Here is a 19,748-nt window from a genome sequence, read left to right as displayed (position 1 = left end):
GAACTAAATAATGTTGAGGAATGACATAAGGGTGAAGATACTAATTTGTTTTAGAGTACTACACCATTACGGTAAATGCTCTTTTAGATACCGAAAAAAATGAAATTAAACAACAATGAATATCTAACCATCAAAACACAAATTTTACTGAAGATTAACATGTTTCGATATTTGGTATCTCCAAATCTTACAAACCTCGTCCAAATTTTTCTAAGATTTTCAAATCTTAACATATTTCGAAATGTGAGATTTTGGATTTATGTTATTGAGCATTTGAAAAACATCTGTAGCGCAATAATACAACTATTTATATGATTACTGGTATCTTTTCTAGAACTAGGAAATTCAATATTTAATTAAAAGTTAAGAATTACATATAATCTCTTACTAATGAAATGAAGGTCTTCAAGTAGAAAAATCGAGAGAAATATGAGCATGGAAGGGAGTGAAGACAAGTGAATATTTGTAAGTAAATTCTTCATCATCATCCTCGTCGTCGTCATCGTCATCGTCATCGTCATCATCATCATCCAAACAAGAATAAGGCCCAAGGCCTGTTACGGTCTCAGCAAATCATTCTCAGTCTTGTGAAGTAAATTAAGGTTTATTTTTACTGGGTAATGTATTAAATACCTCCAATAATATTTGTTGTTCTATGTGAAATCTTATTGTAGTGTCTTGGTTCTGCGCATCACGTGGATTACATACTATTTTTAATTAGGATACAGGAAGCAAACACAATTTCCTTTTACATTACAGTATGCATGTACGAGAATGGAAGAATACTCACATTCGCTGTGAGGGTAGTGTAGGGGTTCTCCAGCCCTCCAGGCACCTGGTACTTCTGCACTGTTGCCTCGACCTCGCGCACCAGTCCTACAATAGAGTTGTATTCCTTGTCTGCCTCACCAAGTGTTGCCTTGAACTGGTTATGTGCATCAATAAGACCTTGTATCTCCTCCATTGTGTGAACAATGAACATATCCACAAGGTCTTCCCGAGTGCCATCTAGCCAATTGTTGAATGGCTATAGAACAATAAAAAAAATAAATACATTACACATATTTATGCTTGTTTGTATGTAATTTACATGTCTTTCTTAATTGAAGCCCCTCTTTTTATCTCTAGTGCTTGCTCATTAATCAATTATAGTGACTCTCGAAAAATGAGAAGCTGAGAGGAGTAAAAATTTATTTTGAAAGGCAAGTCGAAAAAATAATGACTTTACTTTCTTTTGCTATTTCTCCGACATAGTAAATCATAAAATTATTCTTATTCTTTTCATTCCATTATCTCGTCATATTATTTACGTATCGTCTTTAGGCTTGTAGTCATGCATTATTTCAAATATTACAATTAGTTTACTTTTACTATCCGGCAATAATATGATAGAATTAATACAATGGAAGTAACTTATGATCTGCAGATATCCAAAGTTTTATGTATTCGTAATTTCTGAATTTCTGAAATATACTCATTGGAAGAGATTTGTTAATATATCATATAATATCATTTATCAAATATTCTTCTCATATAACAATTACATATATACATTTTCACTGGAAGTAACATCAGCTAAAGAAAGGTGATCAAATAATAGAAAAAGAGACTGGTAACTTGTTAGAAAATAAACTATATAAAACCAATAATTAACTAATAATTAATTATTTCATCAGTAAGGATCAATATAATAACTTACTGCAGCACGCTTAGCAAACTCGAGATGAAGAATATCTATTTTCTCCAGGATTCTCTCAGCTTCATCCAGAGCTTGACGCCTGCGCTGAGTCAGGTTACCTAACCTGTCCCACTGGTCACAGATTCTCTGGCACCGTGAATTGACTGATGCACTATCATGGTACTCCAGGGTGCTGTTCACACATTACACAGTAGCTTTTAAAAGTTCAATGTTACCTTTTAATATTTCGTAACACAGGGATAGTACCAATACTTTTCCTACAGTTATGCTGTACACAATTTTTAAACCATTCAAGCTAGAACTACATAGTGTGAATGGTAACTGATAATCTAATAATAATTATAATACTCTGAAAGAAACAGTACGTAACACAAAACGAAGGATGATATGTTTAAATTTTACTCTCCAGTCAAAGAATATCTTTAAATAATGAAACATAAAATTCAAATGTATTACTACAAAAACGTAACAGAGCTCTCGAAAAATCTGAATACTGAAAAATTAAAATGAGATTAATATTAATATTATTTGGAGAGAAATTACCTCACCACATAATTTGGTATAGCTTTATACGAGACTGGAACAACTGGTCTTATATTGACAATGAACAGTGTTTCACTGACAATAGATAAGCAATAGTTATTTTATGAGTTTGAAGAGGTCACAAACTGTGCGTCAATGAGATTCAATGATTACACAATAGAACAAGTTTTCTTACATCGTAACAGACTTCTTGACAACTATGACAGTTACTAGGCTATATGCAATGATATGCTGGTACCAGCATCACAGTTAATTAAAAATCACAGATTATTTCTAATCAAAATTCTGTATGTCTGTAATAGATGTTCATATTGACTCACTTCAGTTCCTGAGCAATGGCTGCAATCTGCTCCACACGATCTTGATGAGCAGCAAGGTCAGACTCAAAGGCTTCATGTTTTTTCTTGAGAGCCTTTAGCTCGTTAAGCTTGCACTGTCTGAAGTCCTGGCTCTGTAACATCTCCTCCTTGCCTCGTGTCCAGTCCTCGTGAATATCAGCCTTGTGCTTGAATTTCTGAGCCAGATGCTCCAGGCGCTCCAGCCTCATCATCTCAGACAAGAGCCATTCTTCAAATGACTTCTCAGACAGTTCAAGTCCTTTCCAAGCATTGGCAATATCCTAAATTATAAAAAGCAGTCATCAAATATGGGTTACTTTATCTGACCTAGAAAGGGAGAGTTTCAAGAATGATTCTCGCTTAAAGGTGAAAATTTGTCATTTCTGGTATTAAAAAAATAACACATTTTTTCGTTTTCAGAATTAAAAAATTGTTTGTTGTCTAAGGAAGCTCTGGAGCAGTTTTCATGCACTTATGCCCTTTCAATTGAATGTTTCAGCGGTCATTTTTAGGCATATCTATATGTTTATATTCATTTAAAATTTCAAGAATGATTTTTTGTGAAACTTCCTTAATACATAACAAAACATACTATCAAGATTTTCTTTAAGTCTCACATTTTTTAAATATTAATTATTATTGTTATTATTTTTTGCAGGAGTTGCTAATTTTCTGGCTGTTTTAGAGTTGACAGTATAATTTGTTTTGAGGAGAAATAAAAGAAATGAAAACAATGGATAATAAGTTCTGTTTTGGGGAATTTGAAAGTTACAAAAAAGGAATTTCAGGCAAAAATGTTAAAATTTGTAGTAATAGCGGCATTTCCAAAAATTATTTAAATAATAAAAAAAAAATGTTAATAATTCATACATTTTTAAACCATTTTAGATGAAAATTTGTATACACACTATTTATAAAAAACACAATAACTGTACTAAATTTTTGACATCTACCTGTATTGGTTTACAAAACTGAAATTTCATCTTGGTGTATCCTTAATATAAAATTAAAAAATGTAATGTGACTTAATTTATATGGGAATGAGTTGACTCTATTGGTAGAGCAACACCATAGTATAGATGAGAATAGTTAAGGTTCAAGGTATAGTGGAGGCACTATAACCTTCAGAATGATTTCAAGGTTCATTCAACTTCCCATAAAATTTAGTAAAGAGCTTTTACTGAGACGAAGGATAATTGGAATGTGGAGCTGACCACACCTCCTCCTCAATGGAACACTTTTCCTTCATACGTAGTTTAGAAGATTCCAGTGAATTAAGTTCTTAGAGAATGATAAAATTTATTCTGGTGATGTTGGACATAGTATGCAAGCACGAGACCAATACATTAGTTAACAACTCCAGTTTATATGAGCGTATTCCGTTAGAAGAATTGTGTGAGTGCCAATGACTAATACTGTACGGCAGGTTTCCTTATAAATTAATCATATTGTAAATATTTCCAAGAAATTTTACAACCCTTCCCAGAGTGTACTCTAAGATGTTAAATGACTTATGAGTCATGAATTAAGGAAAGAGTAACAGAACGAGAAATATATGCAAATATATCTGCAGTGCCTGGGAAAAGTGATATAAGTCAGTTTCCACAAACCTTTTTTGATAATTTATTGACAATTTACGGAACATCTGCTTGCTTGGAAAAAAGAGACATAAGTATTTCTCCCATTATAATAATTCATACACAAAAAAATCAAATCGACATAAACCAGTGTAAGTTGTCAATAAATTATCAAAAAAGGTTTGTGGAAACTGACTTAAGTCACTTTTCCCAGGCACTGTAGATATATGAATTGCATTCCACAAGCATTAATTATATTCACTCTAGCTTAAACACTTCCAATACTTACAAAATCTTATATACTCTATAAGGTAGGTATCACAACATTTCTATTAATATTACCATTATCTTTTTGCCACAAGCAATTACTATTAACACATTCACTCCACTTTCATAGAGCTAGCTTCTCCCAGCACAGTCATTTTCTAGTATAGCCTGTCTTTCAATAGTCATTCTTAATAGACTATGGTCATTTTTGGTATGACTCAAACATTACTCACCGAAACCATTTTACCTTCAGTGGGCATGTAGGCTGGTCGGTTAGACAGACGCAACTTTGTTTGCAAGGTGTTGAAGTTGGTTTCCAACTTTGCTTTCTGTTCAACACGGGGAGGCTTGTGCTTGCGCCGGTAAGTACGGTATTCCTCCAGCTTCTTCTGCACTCCAGCAAGTGAGTTGTCAGTCTGGCGGCTGTTAAGCCATGGCATTGTTCGGCGAATCCACTCCAATAGCTAAGTATGCAATAAAACACATGCTTATACTCCAATATATTCTAAAGGCGGAATATAAATTAGAACAACTAATAAGCAATAATTCAAAGACTTTTAGAGCAGCAGTATACTCGCAATAAAACTAAATGCCATAAATTGTATATATTTTTTTTTTTACAAAGCCACATAAAGTTATTTCAGGGCGTACAGTAAGTTACCTATTTTAAATTTAAATTATTATTCTACGAATTGTGTATTCGAAATTTATCAGTACTATCAGTTATGATCATATTCTGAAAAAGAGCTATCTGGTAAATATTATATTCACAATCCCAGAACAGAACAAGTTAACAATTTTAAATTTTGAGATATGTCTCCATTCATGAAGGAATTTACACACGTGATGTACAGGGCCCTTAATTTGTCATTATTTACCCAAATTCTATGAGCACGCTCATAGATGTCACTAGTGCTGAGAAGCATAGACCACTTAGTTCATCAGAGACTATCCACAGTGAACCAAAGGCAGTGAATCCACTTTACACTCGAAAAGAATTCTGAAGATGATGACGGAGAATTGTCTGGATGTTACAGGGGAACAAGAGTACCTGGAGAAAAGTCTTGTACTGTTTTGACCATGGGCTAGCCCAATGCAAGTTATAAATTTCAGGGCCGAACAACCAGGATATGAATCCAGGTCCCCTGGCTTATAAGCCCAGTGCCCTATCACTGAGCCACTGTGGTGGTTATACATGATGAATTAAAGAATAAAATTATTATGTTAGTGACACTTAAGAGAATTTTGAGAAAAAATATGCAAAAGGATAATATATTACATTGATAAATTTTATAAAACACCACTTGATTCTGTTCTGTTATATGGATACAAAGAATGGGTTACTGAAAAGAAAGATTTTATCTAACTTGAAGCAAGCAAAATAAAACTTTTTTGAGGTGTAACACACTACATAAAGATGGATAAAATACGAAATACTAATTATAAGAAATTAACTGGATATAAATTTAACCTCAAATAGTATTACAAAATCTATGAAAGACTGAACACATTAATAGAACATAATACTTACATCGCTAGCCAGCCGTTCATACTCCTCCATCAGGCGTTCATTCTCCTGATTGACTTTCAACACCTTACAGATTCTATTGGCAGCTGTCTCTGCCTACAAATGAAATGTAATCACATTCAAGTAAGGGTAAACATGTGAACAACCAAGTACCATATTCTATGTTATTTAAAAACTCTAATATCTCAGAAATTAACATTGACAATCGAACAATGTTTCGAAAAGAGTTTCCTGAAAGATTTACAGACATTAATTTAAAAATTCTTTCCATTAGAACATTATTTTATAATACTCAACTACTTAACGTTTTATTGCTAGACTTTTGCATTATCGAACATGAAGTCATTAGGTTGATTAAGTAATTATAAACAGTTTATGGCAAATGATTTCTAATAACAATGTGCAAATATAGTCTTATTCTTGTACATATTATTTCATACACGTAAACTCATCAAATAACACATTTTATTTATTTTGTAGTAAATGTACAACAGCAGATACCAGAACAAGAAAACAACATTAATTACAAGCAATGTAAGGAATCTTGTTAAACAAAAACAAACAATCAAAATTTATTAAGAAAAGCACATTTTCAGATAAAAATTCAGATCATATTTTCACATTACAGAACATGCTTTTAATTGTAGAAGCAAACGTCATAACACGATAACACAACTCAAACTGGTAACCTAGTAAAAGGAATTCATTATTACTTAATTCACTCTCCAATATTCCACTTTGAACAAACATTCTATATGTGCTTGCATTATCATAAAATATGTTGATATAATAATAATAATAATAATAATAATAATAATAATAATAATAATAATAATAAATTTATACTTCGAAATTAGCCACCCAAATCTTGTAGGGATTAAACACTGTAGTTTTTTCCGTGTGTTTAACTGTGTCACCTGAAGTTCTGCTGAAGGAATTTGAAATTCAATGTTGAAATTCCACTCGTTATTAACTGTCAATTTTCATATTTGTAACGTACTAAACTAATTAAAATTTAATAAGATCTTCTTATATGGGAAACAATACAAAATAAATGTCATTTATTCAATTCTTGTAGTAAGTGAAGTAAAGAAGAATGAGGTGTATGTGTGGCTCGACAATAACACTATAATAAGCTATTACTCAGTTTAAAAGAAAAATGTATGATATTAATATAAACACTTTTCTGATAATGTAATACAAACTGGAAATAATTTAAAGTAGTAATAGTAATTTATTCACCATAAAGATCTTTACAAATCATGGCTTCGTCAATCTTATTCTTCGTAATTCCATCATTACTAAGAAAACAAACAGAAAAAGTGAAAATTTTGGACTGTAGTATGACAGTTTTGGCCAATCAAGCAACTGAATTAAAATGGATTTATTTCAGTGCAATATTTACGACAGACAGAACTGAGTATGAAATAAGGAGTGAATGTATGAGAGAGAGAGAGAGAGAGAGAGAGAGAGAGTGCGAAAGAGACAAAGAGTGAGTGAGTGAGTATGAAAGAGAGTGGGTGTGTGAGAGAGACAGAATGATTACGAGTGAGAGACGAGTGTTGAGAGAGGATAAGCGTAAGGGAGACAGTATGAGAGAGAGTGACCCCACCATTTGACAACTAATCCACACTTCACAACTGATATCACTTAAGTTTATACTCCATTTTCAATTTGTGTACCTCATACATCAGCGAGTATCATTATACATGCAAGGATGTGGAGATCTTTTACGTGCTTTCAATCTACTGCATGGAGTAATGGCTCCATTTCCTGAGATGATGAAAGTTATATTTTGGGACCTTTCTGCCTAAAAATTTTTCACCAGTGGCAGAGATTGAATTCTTTTATCTTGGTTTCAGAGGTATGTATGGTTGCCACTGGATCAGTGAGGTCGACATAATATAAATTATTTCGTAATGAAAGAGTCCATCTGCTCGTAATAATATTGTGATGAAGGTGAAGGTGATGGTGATGATGAGGACGACGACGACGACAATAATAATAATAATAATAATAATAATAATAATAATAATAATAATAATACCGATAATAATAATAATACCGATAATAATAATAATACCGATAATAATAATAATACCGATAATAATAATAATACCGATAATAATAATAATAATAATAATAATAATAATAATAATAATAATAATAATACCGGTAATAATAATAATAATAATAATGATGATGATAATAATAATAATAATAATAATAATAATAATAATAATAATAATAACAACAACAACAACAGCGATATCACTACTTCTTAACTGCAATAATGTAAGAAAAATTACGATATTACTTTTATAGCAATCACTTAAACATAAGTTTTGTTTCTCTGAGAATGTACTACTGTATGTCGACCATGTGAAGAGCTCTATAATGGGATCTTAATCTTTCATTGATTGTGAAAGTACGCTTTACTAGGACTTAGGTTCCAGGTTTGCTATTGGAGTGTAATTTCAAATAAAAAATATCAGATCAGATCAGATCTTCATTAGCCGGTAGAATTACAAGCATTCATGGCGTCGTCACTACACAAGTAATATATAATAACATCAGGGAACAATAATAACTGAGAATCATCTAAGTAAAATGGCAGTTTCTCTGAGAGCAACTTCATCTCAGACTTTGAGCTCACTTGCTTACTTTATTAGTTCCAATATGTGCAGAATATAAACACACTTATTAGAAGTACTAGAAATGTTTCTAGAATGAATATATATTTTTTAATATACTGATGGCACACTACAGGTGTTTCAGTTAGCTTTTCTCCTGGTTGACATACAATACTTGTCTACTATTGTATGTATGTATGTATGTATTTTCTGTACCTTCTGTGCGCCTGAGAAGCAATGGTAATATGATGAGACGTAGGTCATCACAGCACGTTCATCTGGCATCGCAGTGTTTACCAGGTCTGCAGCATGCGAACAAGCAGTAAACATCACACACCTGGTTATGGTTAGGTTAGGGAGCAACTGTTAGATTATGTTAAAATACAGAGCTGCCACACATAACTGGCATCACCTGAAAGTAAAACTCTGTTAGATTATACAATTTTTCGTTAACATCTACAGCAAAGTTACATGCGAGCTCATTCAAAAGAGGGGTGGACTGTCACTCCATGCCACTCACTACACGGCAGGCAGGGTTATGCCTGAAGCACAAAGCCACAACTCTCTCCAACAGATTACCTGCTGAGCACCCTGGAAGGCATGATAGTAGCAAGACACATAGGTCATGATGGCACGCTCATCTGGCTTGGGAGTGTTGATCAGATCTGAAATATGGTCAATCTATCACATCATGTCAACTTTATTCAGGAGAATCACGTCAATATGACAGTGGAGACGTGACAAGAGGTTATCTTTGTGTTCTCTCAACTTACCATCAGGGTCCAGCATTCTTGGGATGTCGAGGTACTTCTCAGCCACATCAAATGCAGTGTTCAAGTTCTCCAATGGGTTGTCTTTGCTGAGCTTATTGTAGTCGATCAGGTCTGGACGATGGCGATGGATAAGTGCGCAGAAAGCCAGACCATCCTTGAAGCTGTGTTACCACAAATCATGTCAATTTCTGAATGTTTCATGTAATGCTAATGGAGTGCAACAGAATTCAACACAAAATCTTTTGTAATACTATCACGTTGTAACTTTAATAAGTTTGACAAAACATACAAAAACTAGCAAAATTTTCTTTGGAGTGAAATAGATTTCATAACATGAATCAAAACAACTAATGATGTGACCCAATACCTCTAAATAATTATGATGCTCGTATTGAAATTAAATCATTTTAACACCCAATGTTTTCTTTAAAAATAGAAGAAGAAACAATACTTCCATTACATCTATGGGCGCTACATCCCTCAGCAATGATTAAATAAAATAAGTATATACTACATTAGATATTCAAAGAATTCTTACAAAATAGAATAGTATTAGCCAAGTATTTTTAAAAATATAGCTAAAAAAAGTGCAGCATGCGTAATTTGTAATGTAGATTATTAACACTGCACACAAACTCATTTTGTATTGAAATAGTCTGTGTATAACAAAGATATAGTTTATACGTCAGCAATTATTTTGCTGTAATTAAAACAGAAGAATGAACGATTTTGTACAGATTTAAGTTTATAATATCAAAATGTATGACAAACTCTAAATTGTAATGACAAACATTCCATATAATAATAATAATAATAATAATAATAATAATAATAATGGCTAGCTTATCATCCATTGTATAGTGTAGAAAATTTTATTTAAATTTGTGGATTTGTAATGTATAATATTTTAAATTGTGAATTTGTAAGGTACAATTTAAATTGTGGATTTGTAATGCATATTTTAAATTTTGGATTTGGAATTTCAAATTGTGGATTTGTAATGCATATTTTAAATTTTTGGATTTGTAATGTATAATATTTTAAATTGTGAATTTGTAAGGTACAATTTAAATTGTGGATTTGTAATGCATATTTTAAATTTTTGATTTGTAAGATATAATTTAATTTGACTCTATTTATTACAATGGCATATTGCTAAATAACTAAGAACTGTGAACTATTCTACATATATGAAATATAAACATAGCATGTAATATTGCAACACTTGTACAAAATTTTCTTATAATGTATTTAGGCATAAGCTTTGTAACTGGCGAGCGGATTTATTGTATATAGTACATAGATAATTTATAGATATACATAATTGTGGATTTGTAATGTGTATTTGTAATGTATTAATTAAATTGTGGATTTGTAATATATTTAGAATGTACTTAAGCATACGATTTATAACTGGCTAGTTGATCATCTATTGTGTAGAGTAGATAATTTTTATTTATTTTAATTTTTGGATTGTAATATCTATTTTAACCGACTTTGTATATCGCAATAGTCTACTATGAACTATAAAATATGTAACATAAACATAGCATGTAGTATTGCAAATCTTGTATGCAATGGAACACGCTGTTTTAGCACAATAAAGAAAAAAATAAAAATAAATAAAATAAATAAATAATAATAATAATAATAATAATAATAATAATAATAATAATAATAATAATAATAATAATTTAGTACAAATAATTTTAGAGAAGAAATTCTGCAAGTGTATTTTCTACGGTTTTTGTCATCATCTACTATCATTAGTGGCCATCATTACATTAATTTCTGTAATGATTAATCGTGAACAATGTGTTTGAATTCAATGTTAGATGGCAATGTAACTGATTAGTGTTCTCAAGAGTTTTCACCTGTAGACATATTATGTTATATTTCTTTCCGAATAATATAACATTATTATATGAAAATATAGAGACGCTGCAACAATATAGAATCATCCATTGTACCTGAGATGGAAGTTCTGCACATTGACATTCTTGTACGGTGCTGTCTTGCGCTGACACCATAGCAACAGCCCTTCCTTAGCTGTCATCTCTTCAACAGAAATGTCCTGGATGGCAAACCTTAAGATGATAGTCCAAATCATACCCAGGGTCATCTTCAGGTTTCCATCCACAATTTCTGTAAAAAGAACGTAATAATATGTATAATTTGTAAAAATATTCAAGTCGGTAATATTTAGTGTTCAATTTGGACTTGCAGGCAATAAAAGAATGTTATACTTTCTAATTATATTAAGCACAGTGAAAATATTGCGATAGTTATGGTAAAACAAGTTTTTCGGCTCTCCAATACCGAAAATAGGGGTATGAGATGCTGAGTACATTTTCTCTGAAAGTGTTCTCTACGAATTTTTTGTATTCATCAATTCAGAAAGCACGCACATAAAATAATGTCTATTCAGACAACACACCAGTACATTATCCGAAGCCAAAACTTGCTCAAAACATTTACTCAAAATTAGCTGAGAAGACCAATATTTTTATTACATATGAAATAAAGTGAACTGTACTATTACAACAACTTACAAATTGCTTTTAAGGAATCCGAAGGTTGATTGCCTCAATCACACAAGCCCGCCATCAGTCTCTATTCTGGGCAATGAATAATCCAGTCTCTACCATCATATCCCACCTCCCTCAAATCCATTTTAATATTATCCTCCCATCTATGTCTCGGCCTCCCCCAAAGGTCTTTTTCCCTCTGGCTTCCCAACTAACACTCTATATTCACTTCTGAATTCGACCATACATGCTACATATCCTACCCATCTCAAACGTCTGGATTTAATATTTCTAATTACGTCAGGTGAAGAAACAATGTGTGCAGTTCTATGTCGTGTAACTTTCTCCATTCTCCTGTAACTTCATCCCTCTTAACAACAAATATTTTCTAAGCACCTTATTCTCAAACACCCTTAACCTGTGTTCCTCTCTCAAAGAGAGTCGAAGTTTCACAACCATATAGAATAACCAGTAACATAACTGTTTTATAGTGTAACTTTCTCCATTCTCCTGTAACTTCATCCCTCTTAACAACAAATATTTTCTAAGCGCCTTATTCTCAAACACCCTTAACCTGTGTTCCTCTCTCAAAGTGAGTCGAAGTTTCACAACCATATAGAATAACCGGTAACATAACTGTTTTATAAATTCTAACTTTCAGGTTTCTTGAGAGCAGACTGGACGACAAAAACTTCTCAACTGAATAATAACAGACATTTCCCATATTTATTCTGCGTTTAATTTCCTCCAGAGTGTCATTTATATTTGTTACTGTTGCTCCAAGATATTTGAACTTTTCCACCTTTTCAAAGGATAAATTTCCAATTTTTATATTTCCATTTCGTACTATGTTCTGGTCACGAGAGACAATCATATACTTTGTCTTTTTGGGATTTACTTCCCAATTACCAAATAATGGTCAGAAGTACAGTCTGCTCCCCTGAAGGTTCGAATGTCTACTATACTAATATATCTCCGTTTATCTACCAAGATGTTATTTATTTGGTTGTGTGTCAATCCATCTGGAGAAGTCCAAGTATATTTATGTATATCTTTGTGGGGGAATGTTGTACTTTTGACAATTAAATTTTTTGATGTCGCAAAGTTGACTAACCTAATTCCATCATTATTACTAGTTACGTGTAGGTTCTCTTTTCCAATAGTCAGTTTAAAAATATCTCCCATCCTATTTTAGCATTGAAATCCCCCAATAAAATTTCCATGTGATATCTAGATAACTGATCAATGTTGTGTTCCAATTCCTCATAGAAGCTATCCTTTATATGGTCGTCTTTTTCTTCTGTAGGAGCATTTATAACTACAACATCGCACCTACCCTTAAGTACTAAATACGATAACCTGTCACTAATAAATTTGAACTTTTTTACTGCTAATTTTATTCTTTTATGGATAAAGAATCCTGTTCCTAATTGGTGATTATTTTTTCCTTCCCTATAATACAACAAGTAATCTCCTATTTGTGATATGCCATTCCCATCTAACCTAACCTCCTGTACTCTTACAAAATCTATTCTATATCTAGCTAGTTCTTTTACTACTAATGTTACCCCTCCTGATCTATATAGACTTGTTACATTCCAAGTACCAAATCTCATAACCTTATTCCTTTGCTGTGGTCATACCAGAGAATCAATCCCATCGAAGCTTATTTTGAAGTTTCGTAACAAGCTGTTTTTTTTTTTTACGGTGATGGGTTGTTAGCCCTTCACCCAAGCCCCAAGCTGGAGGACCACTCCTTATCGACTGTCCGCAACTGCTCATTCAATATATTTGCAGCTACCCTCCATATCTGGAGGCCATCTCCTCTATCCGCAACCTGAGGATGTGCCATACTGTGGTGATAGAAACCCACTATACATGGTATGTACTGCATGTTCCAAAAATGTTTGGTTTACAATACCAAATTAGATCACAAATCAAATTTATACAAACAAAATTTAAGGTATTTAAAGAACACGAAATGTTTGCTTAAAAAAGGAAATACTTGCAAAAATGAAAATAAAATTATCCACGAGATAACAGTAAAAAGTAGCATAAAGTACCATATATTTAGCATCTCTATGCTAGGAACTATATAATGTTTTACAAATTTGCCAATCAGCAAGATTGTCCATAAGAATTGTGGCATGAAACAGAAGTGTGATATATTTGGCAGCCATTGAGGATGATACTCTTTGGAAATCACAGAAGATAGAGAACTCAGGTAATGTGAAGTGATTTTACAAAAGGAAGGTACCAGTATATATGATATGATATGATATGATATATATTTACGTCACAGCATTTCTTTATATGTAATGATGTACCTCACATTTCTCGTATCCAGTGCCACCATTAACATATTATTAAAATAACACATTATTAGCAGTACACATCTACACAAATATTCCAATTTACACTATGTACCTTTTTATTACTCGGTCTAATCTTCCCTTCCATATTTCTCCTACATTTCATTTATTATTCTCTATTTGTTCATTCATCTTAATATCTTAATATTGTTCATCTTAATATTGTAGCCTATACTACTTTCAATCCCCCCCCCCTTTTTTTCCTGTAACTAATATTTACTAAAATCTCAATTTCACTTTTTTTTCTACAAATTATCATAATGTATTAGTTATCCTATTTGTTCTTTTACATTTCCTCCTATCTTTCTCTTATATTCATTTATTGCTCCAATGTTCAAATGTTAGTACTAATTTTATGCTGTCACTTGTTCACTTCTCTTAACACTTTTTCACTCTTATTGTTCACTCTTTCCTAATTTGTGCTCACTTCACTTTCTCACTACTCCACGTACACCTAATCCTCTCTCACTATTCTTACTTCCTATAAATACTTATATTTTATCTCTACATCTCTGATCATACACTTCCTCTCTCTCCTGTATATTTTCCTTTTTACAGTTCCACTTTACTTGCACTTTTTGATCACATCCCCACATTTTAAAATCACATCTAATACCACTGACACTATAATATCCATATCCTTAGCTGTCACAGGTTCTGACCTTTCTTTATTGTTCGTCTCAGCCTTATTTCTATCTCTGTCTTTCTATTTATTTCTTCTTTCCTTTCAATTTCATTATCTCCAGGCTTGCCAACTTTCGTAAGTAAAAATTAGGGACACAAACGTTACTGACAATTTTATTAATAATCCGTGGCGCTACAGCCCACGAAGGGCCAAGACCGACCAGCCGGCTGCTGGCCTCATGGCCACATGCCGAAGCAGAAGTGGACGATCACCGACAATTTCACTGCACTAATTAATTCCACCTATCAATCCGCATATTCAACAATAGTACTCTTAGAATAGTATATGTATATTTTAACAACCACAACATTTCATATGTAAAAAAAAAAATACAAAAACTTGCCAAAATGACCACAAAACAAGTTGAAAAACAGTATAAATCCCTTATAAAAGAAATGGAAACTAGGATCCATCTTATTGAAGTAATTACTAATCTAATATGAACTGATCTAATTTAACGTAATCTGAACTAACCCCAACTTAACCTAACCTACCTACACAAAAGATTCCAGTCAATGTTCTCGGAAAATACAGACACGTTTACGTGATTTATAACCAGGGCCATCAGATCTTATCACACGTGAGGGGCTGCGGTATTTTACAAGTCTTTGTTGTTGTCCTGGTTGATATCTATATTTGTCGTAGAAGTGGTCGTATAAATCTTTCTTTTTTCTACTTTTCCGCCGAAACGACGCATCAAGTGGAACAAAGTGGACATAATACGGAATGGCACCAAACTGAAGTCAAAGTGCATGAACTGAGTCCAGAGAATAGAATATGATTCAGTAAGTATCTTGTGATCAAACCTGCCCTAACTTGTGTATTATGATCATGGCACCCGTCACTCTGTTGACACATCAACGAGAATTAATTTTCTACCTTGAACATGCGTACTAGAGTCATTTCTCCATTTCGTAAGTATGTCTGTATTAGATTGTGCGGAATTATCTTCCAATCCAGACTAAATGCAACAATCTTATAGGAACGAAAATCAGCTGTAAATGCCTAATATCCCAAGAAATCGGGACATTTTGATACATGAGCAAATTATTTCGGGATGCAGGACACAATGGTCGAAATCGGGACTGTCCCGGAAAAAACAGGACGGTTGGCAAGCCTAAATCTCTAACACTCACTGACTCTATAAATGGGTTAACTATGCTGGTCCTGACTTGAATGGTTTCTTTTATTCCTCTTCTATCCCCCCCCACCCACGCTTTCACTTTCATATACTAGATTTCCCCTTACTCTTCTCACTAGTTTCATCCCTATCACTTCCAGACTCCTGGTGTAGAGGTATATGGAAGAATGTGATCATGGATAATGGTGAAGATTATCATCCACCCTTACACTTCATATATATCCTATGCAGGTTGGTACTCTTCTTACTCTGGCTATTTTAACAAAAATGGCTACAGTTCAAATTAAAATATTTTATTGACATAAGATGTGTGATGAACAACATCTAATTAAAGTCTCAAGTGTTGCACCCTGATTATAGGTCCGTCGATAAGTCAGGTCTTAGTACGCCGCCATATTTGTGCCATCTGTTCGTTTGTTTACATTGCGCTATGGTTCGATTGTGAAAGGAATTTGATATAATGTATTTTCATAAGATAAGTTTTCAAAATGCTTGATGTGCTGACCCACATGGAGTTTGGATTAAGTTGCGTATATTTTCGACAAAAATGTAAAAATATGAATAAAGGAGGCCAAACGGGCAAAGTCATATACTGTGTGTACACAGTCTAGTATACAGTCACGAAGGTCAATACGTAGGGAATGTACATCCATAGGATCGCTACTATCGCCTCATCACATACAATGTGAAACAGTAACAGCACAGTCTATTGTTCCTAGTACCCTCATTAACTCAAGCTTCGTGACTATATATAGCTACTAGACTGTGGTGTGTGATCAACTTCAGTAATGATTGGGTTGTTCTAAGTCAGATATTAATAGCACTGGTTAGCAATTTTGTAAATTAGATTATTTAAATCAACAGAACTCATTTAATACAAAAATGTGATAGCTACTGAATTATTACGTAGGTTTTCAGGAAACTTATAAAACGTAACTTCAAAATATAGGGTCATTCTAAAGTAAGTTACATTTTGAAATATATACAGTATAACATTTTTAAAAATTAACGTATACACAAAATGGTAACACATTTATTATGTATCGGACGACATTGGTTCATTTATCATTATCACACTTATTTGTTTTGGTTAAATTTTTAATCACTATCATTGACTTTGTTTTAAAATGGTTTTGACTTAACAAGATCGAATTAGTCTTGTTTAGTGTTATGGCTGTAAAAGAAGTTTAACAAACGGCATACGAAAATTTAGAACAAAATATTTAAGAATTGGTCCGTGTAGTTTACAAGCTTACAGAAAGTTAATGAACAAATATGAAAGAAATGGTTGTGTCATGAATGAGAAAAAGTCCGAAGACCCACACTGGCCAGTGATGTTAATGTTGCTGAAGTGTTACGTCAAAGTGAAGAAATAGCTGAAAATAGTAACTATGTAATATTTAGAACCAAATCAAATTGCAAATCGTCTTCAGTTTGGAGAGCTTAGAAGAATTCTAAAAAGCTATCCTTATAAAATGCAACTTTAAAGAAGCTGATGAAGCAATTAGATATGATTTCGCTTTTCGAGTCTTCACAGAAATTCAAACAAATTCACAATGGTTGGGTAACTTTTTATGGACTGATGAAACACATTTTCAATTGAATGGCAGTGTTAATACTCATAACTGTAGAGTTTGGTCTGAAACTCATCCCCATACTGTTACTTACCAAGAATTTCATGATCTGAAAGTGACCGCATGGTGAGAACTTACATTCCATTTCAGTATAGGACCATAATTTTTTTGAAGAAGATCAAATAACGGTTATGGTTACTGGACAACGTTATTTGACATGTTGAAGAATTTTGTTATATACTAAATTTATGAAATTGTGACATCGAGAACATAATCTTCATGTAGGATAGTGCACCTCCCTATATTTATACACCAGTTTAGCGATTATTACATAACACGTTTGGTGACCACATAATAAGCCGACATTTTCCTAAGACCTGGCCAGCAAGTTCCACTGATATCAAACCAGCAGATTTTTGGCTGTGGTGTTATTTAAAAGACCGAGGTTTTTAAAACTAATCTTACAACTACCGACAAACAAAAATAATTATGCAATTTTGCAACAAATTGAAGATATTCCACCATATTTATTAGTAAATGCTGTTCATAACATAGAAGAAAGATTGTTGCTTGTTGAAGAACAAAATGACGGACATATTCAACATTTAAACTGAATCCAATAAACACCATATCTTTATGAGTATAAGTGTGTTCCTGTTTTGTGTATATCTTGATTATTAAAAAGATTATGGCGAAGTCAAAATGTAGGTAACTTACTTTTGAATAACCTTAACAGTAATGCAAACAATACACTTTATTTAAGATGTATGCCTATTCACAAATAAAGTAACCACAGAAGTAGAAAACTTGCCTATATTTTAAAACAAATATTTTAATTAAAACAAAAAATGTTTCGTGCCTTTTGCTCTTGAAGTACCTAATGTACGCTTTTCGGTTGATTAAGTATAGAAATTGATTTATTCTGGACAGAAGAAAGGAGTGCTTACCCGTGTAGTACAATATAATGGTGGTAGGGCCTACCACCAATAGGTTACGTAATGATTTTGTGTGAAAATGCCAGAGAAAATCATTGGTTGGGTATATAGAAACGAAAATGTTTGAGTAAATTTAAAGTGGTATGCTACAATTTTGAGGTTATTTTAATGACTTAAGTAGTTTGTTGTGCGTAGCAGGATTGAAGATTCATCATATTTTCAATTACAGTCTATTAATATTACTATAGATATGTTTGAAATAGTTATTGAATATGCTGTTCATTTTAAGTGGTGTATTTTTAAAGTAGAAGAGATTGGTATATTGAGGCACCTGCCTCTACCCGGAATTTGCTTAATTAACTGGAGAAAACAGTGGAAAACCAAGGCAGGATGGCTGGCCCGGAATTTAAACATGGGACCTTTTGAATAAGAATCTCAAGGTACACTAGAGACTGAGCTATCTCACTGGGTCACAAATTTTATAAGGCCAACCTGTTTTTCTTTCATACTATAGCCTATCTGTTTTATTTTGTAAAACACGTAGGCCATTTGCTGTTAGCCTCTCCGAGTTTGGATACTGAAGTGATCCTTTTATTAGTTTCGTGTTTAAATGCCTATTTTGGAATTTTGGACATTTTTATGTTTTTTTTTTTTTGTCTGTCTCTTTTAAGTTAAAAGTGCCTACATATTTGAACTGTAGTAGTAACATTATACGAGACGTAACATTTGAAATACTATAAAGTTAGATAGCTTTCATACATTTCATATATATATATACACACACATATATACATATATGTTTTGCTTGACAACAGCAACTGACGGCGCAAAGATGGATAAATGCTTATACATTGGTGGAATGAAATGAGAGAACCTGACAATAGTTAGCTATTCGACAGCGACATCTAGAGGCCTTGTTTCAGTCTCATTAATGTGTTCGTGCTATACTACTCCCGATTATTTGTGGCACTTTGGCATATGTCCACAAGCGTAACAAGCTCCTTGCTACAAAACAAAATGCCATTTCCTATAGAGGTCTGAGTACTTAACCTTTTTATATAATATTACATATAAACTCTGAAGTTTTGGAGAGTCATAATCTCGTAACACTATCTGATGTCGTAAGTACTTCGAAACATTTTACGTTAGATTTCA

The 19,748-nt window shown here is 32.7% G+C and overlaps 1 protein-coding gene across 2 annotated transcripts in view; it reads right to left on the bottom strand.

Moving 5' to 3' along the window:
* The window catches only part of Actn (alpha actinin), a 173,565-nt gene that overhangs the window by 28,916 nt on the left and 124,901 nt on the right, over window positions 1-19,748 (bottom strand). The window contains exons 3-10 of one of the 2 annotated variants that reach the window (XM_069843319.1): window positions 11,329-11,503; window positions 9,359-9,519; window positions 8,802-8,887; window positions 5,956-6,048; window positions 4,658-4,888; window positions 2,563-2,861; window positions 1,700-1,871; window positions 791-1,027 (exon numbers count right to left, since the gene is read on the bottom strand). In XM_069843319.1, the coding sequence (XP_069699420.1) occupies window positions 791-1,027; window positions 1,700-1,871; window positions 2,563-2,861; window positions 4,658-4,888; window positions 5,956-6,048; window positions 8,802-8,887; window positions 9,359-9,519; window positions 11,329-11,503 (1,454 nt within the window). Of the gene's footprint in view, window positions 1-790; window positions 1,028-1,699; window positions 1,872-2,562; window positions 2,862-4,657; window positions 4,889-5,955; window positions 6,049-8,801; window positions 8,888-9,164; window positions 9,251-9,358; window positions 9,520-11,328; window positions 11,504-19,748 lie in introns of both variants that reach the window. The other variant, XM_069843318.1, reaches the window with a different exon arrangement.

This window comes from Periplaneta americana, chromosome 13, assembly GCF_040183065.1.
Source record: "Periplaneta americana isolate PAMFEO1 chromosome 13, P.americana_PAMFEO1_priV1, whole genome shotgun sequence".
Taxonomy (NCBI): domain Eukaryota; kingdom Metazoa; phylum Arthropoda; class Insecta; order Blattodea; family Blattidae; genus Periplaneta; species Periplaneta americana.
This window is presented reverse-complemented; position numbering and strand designations above follow the sequence as displayed.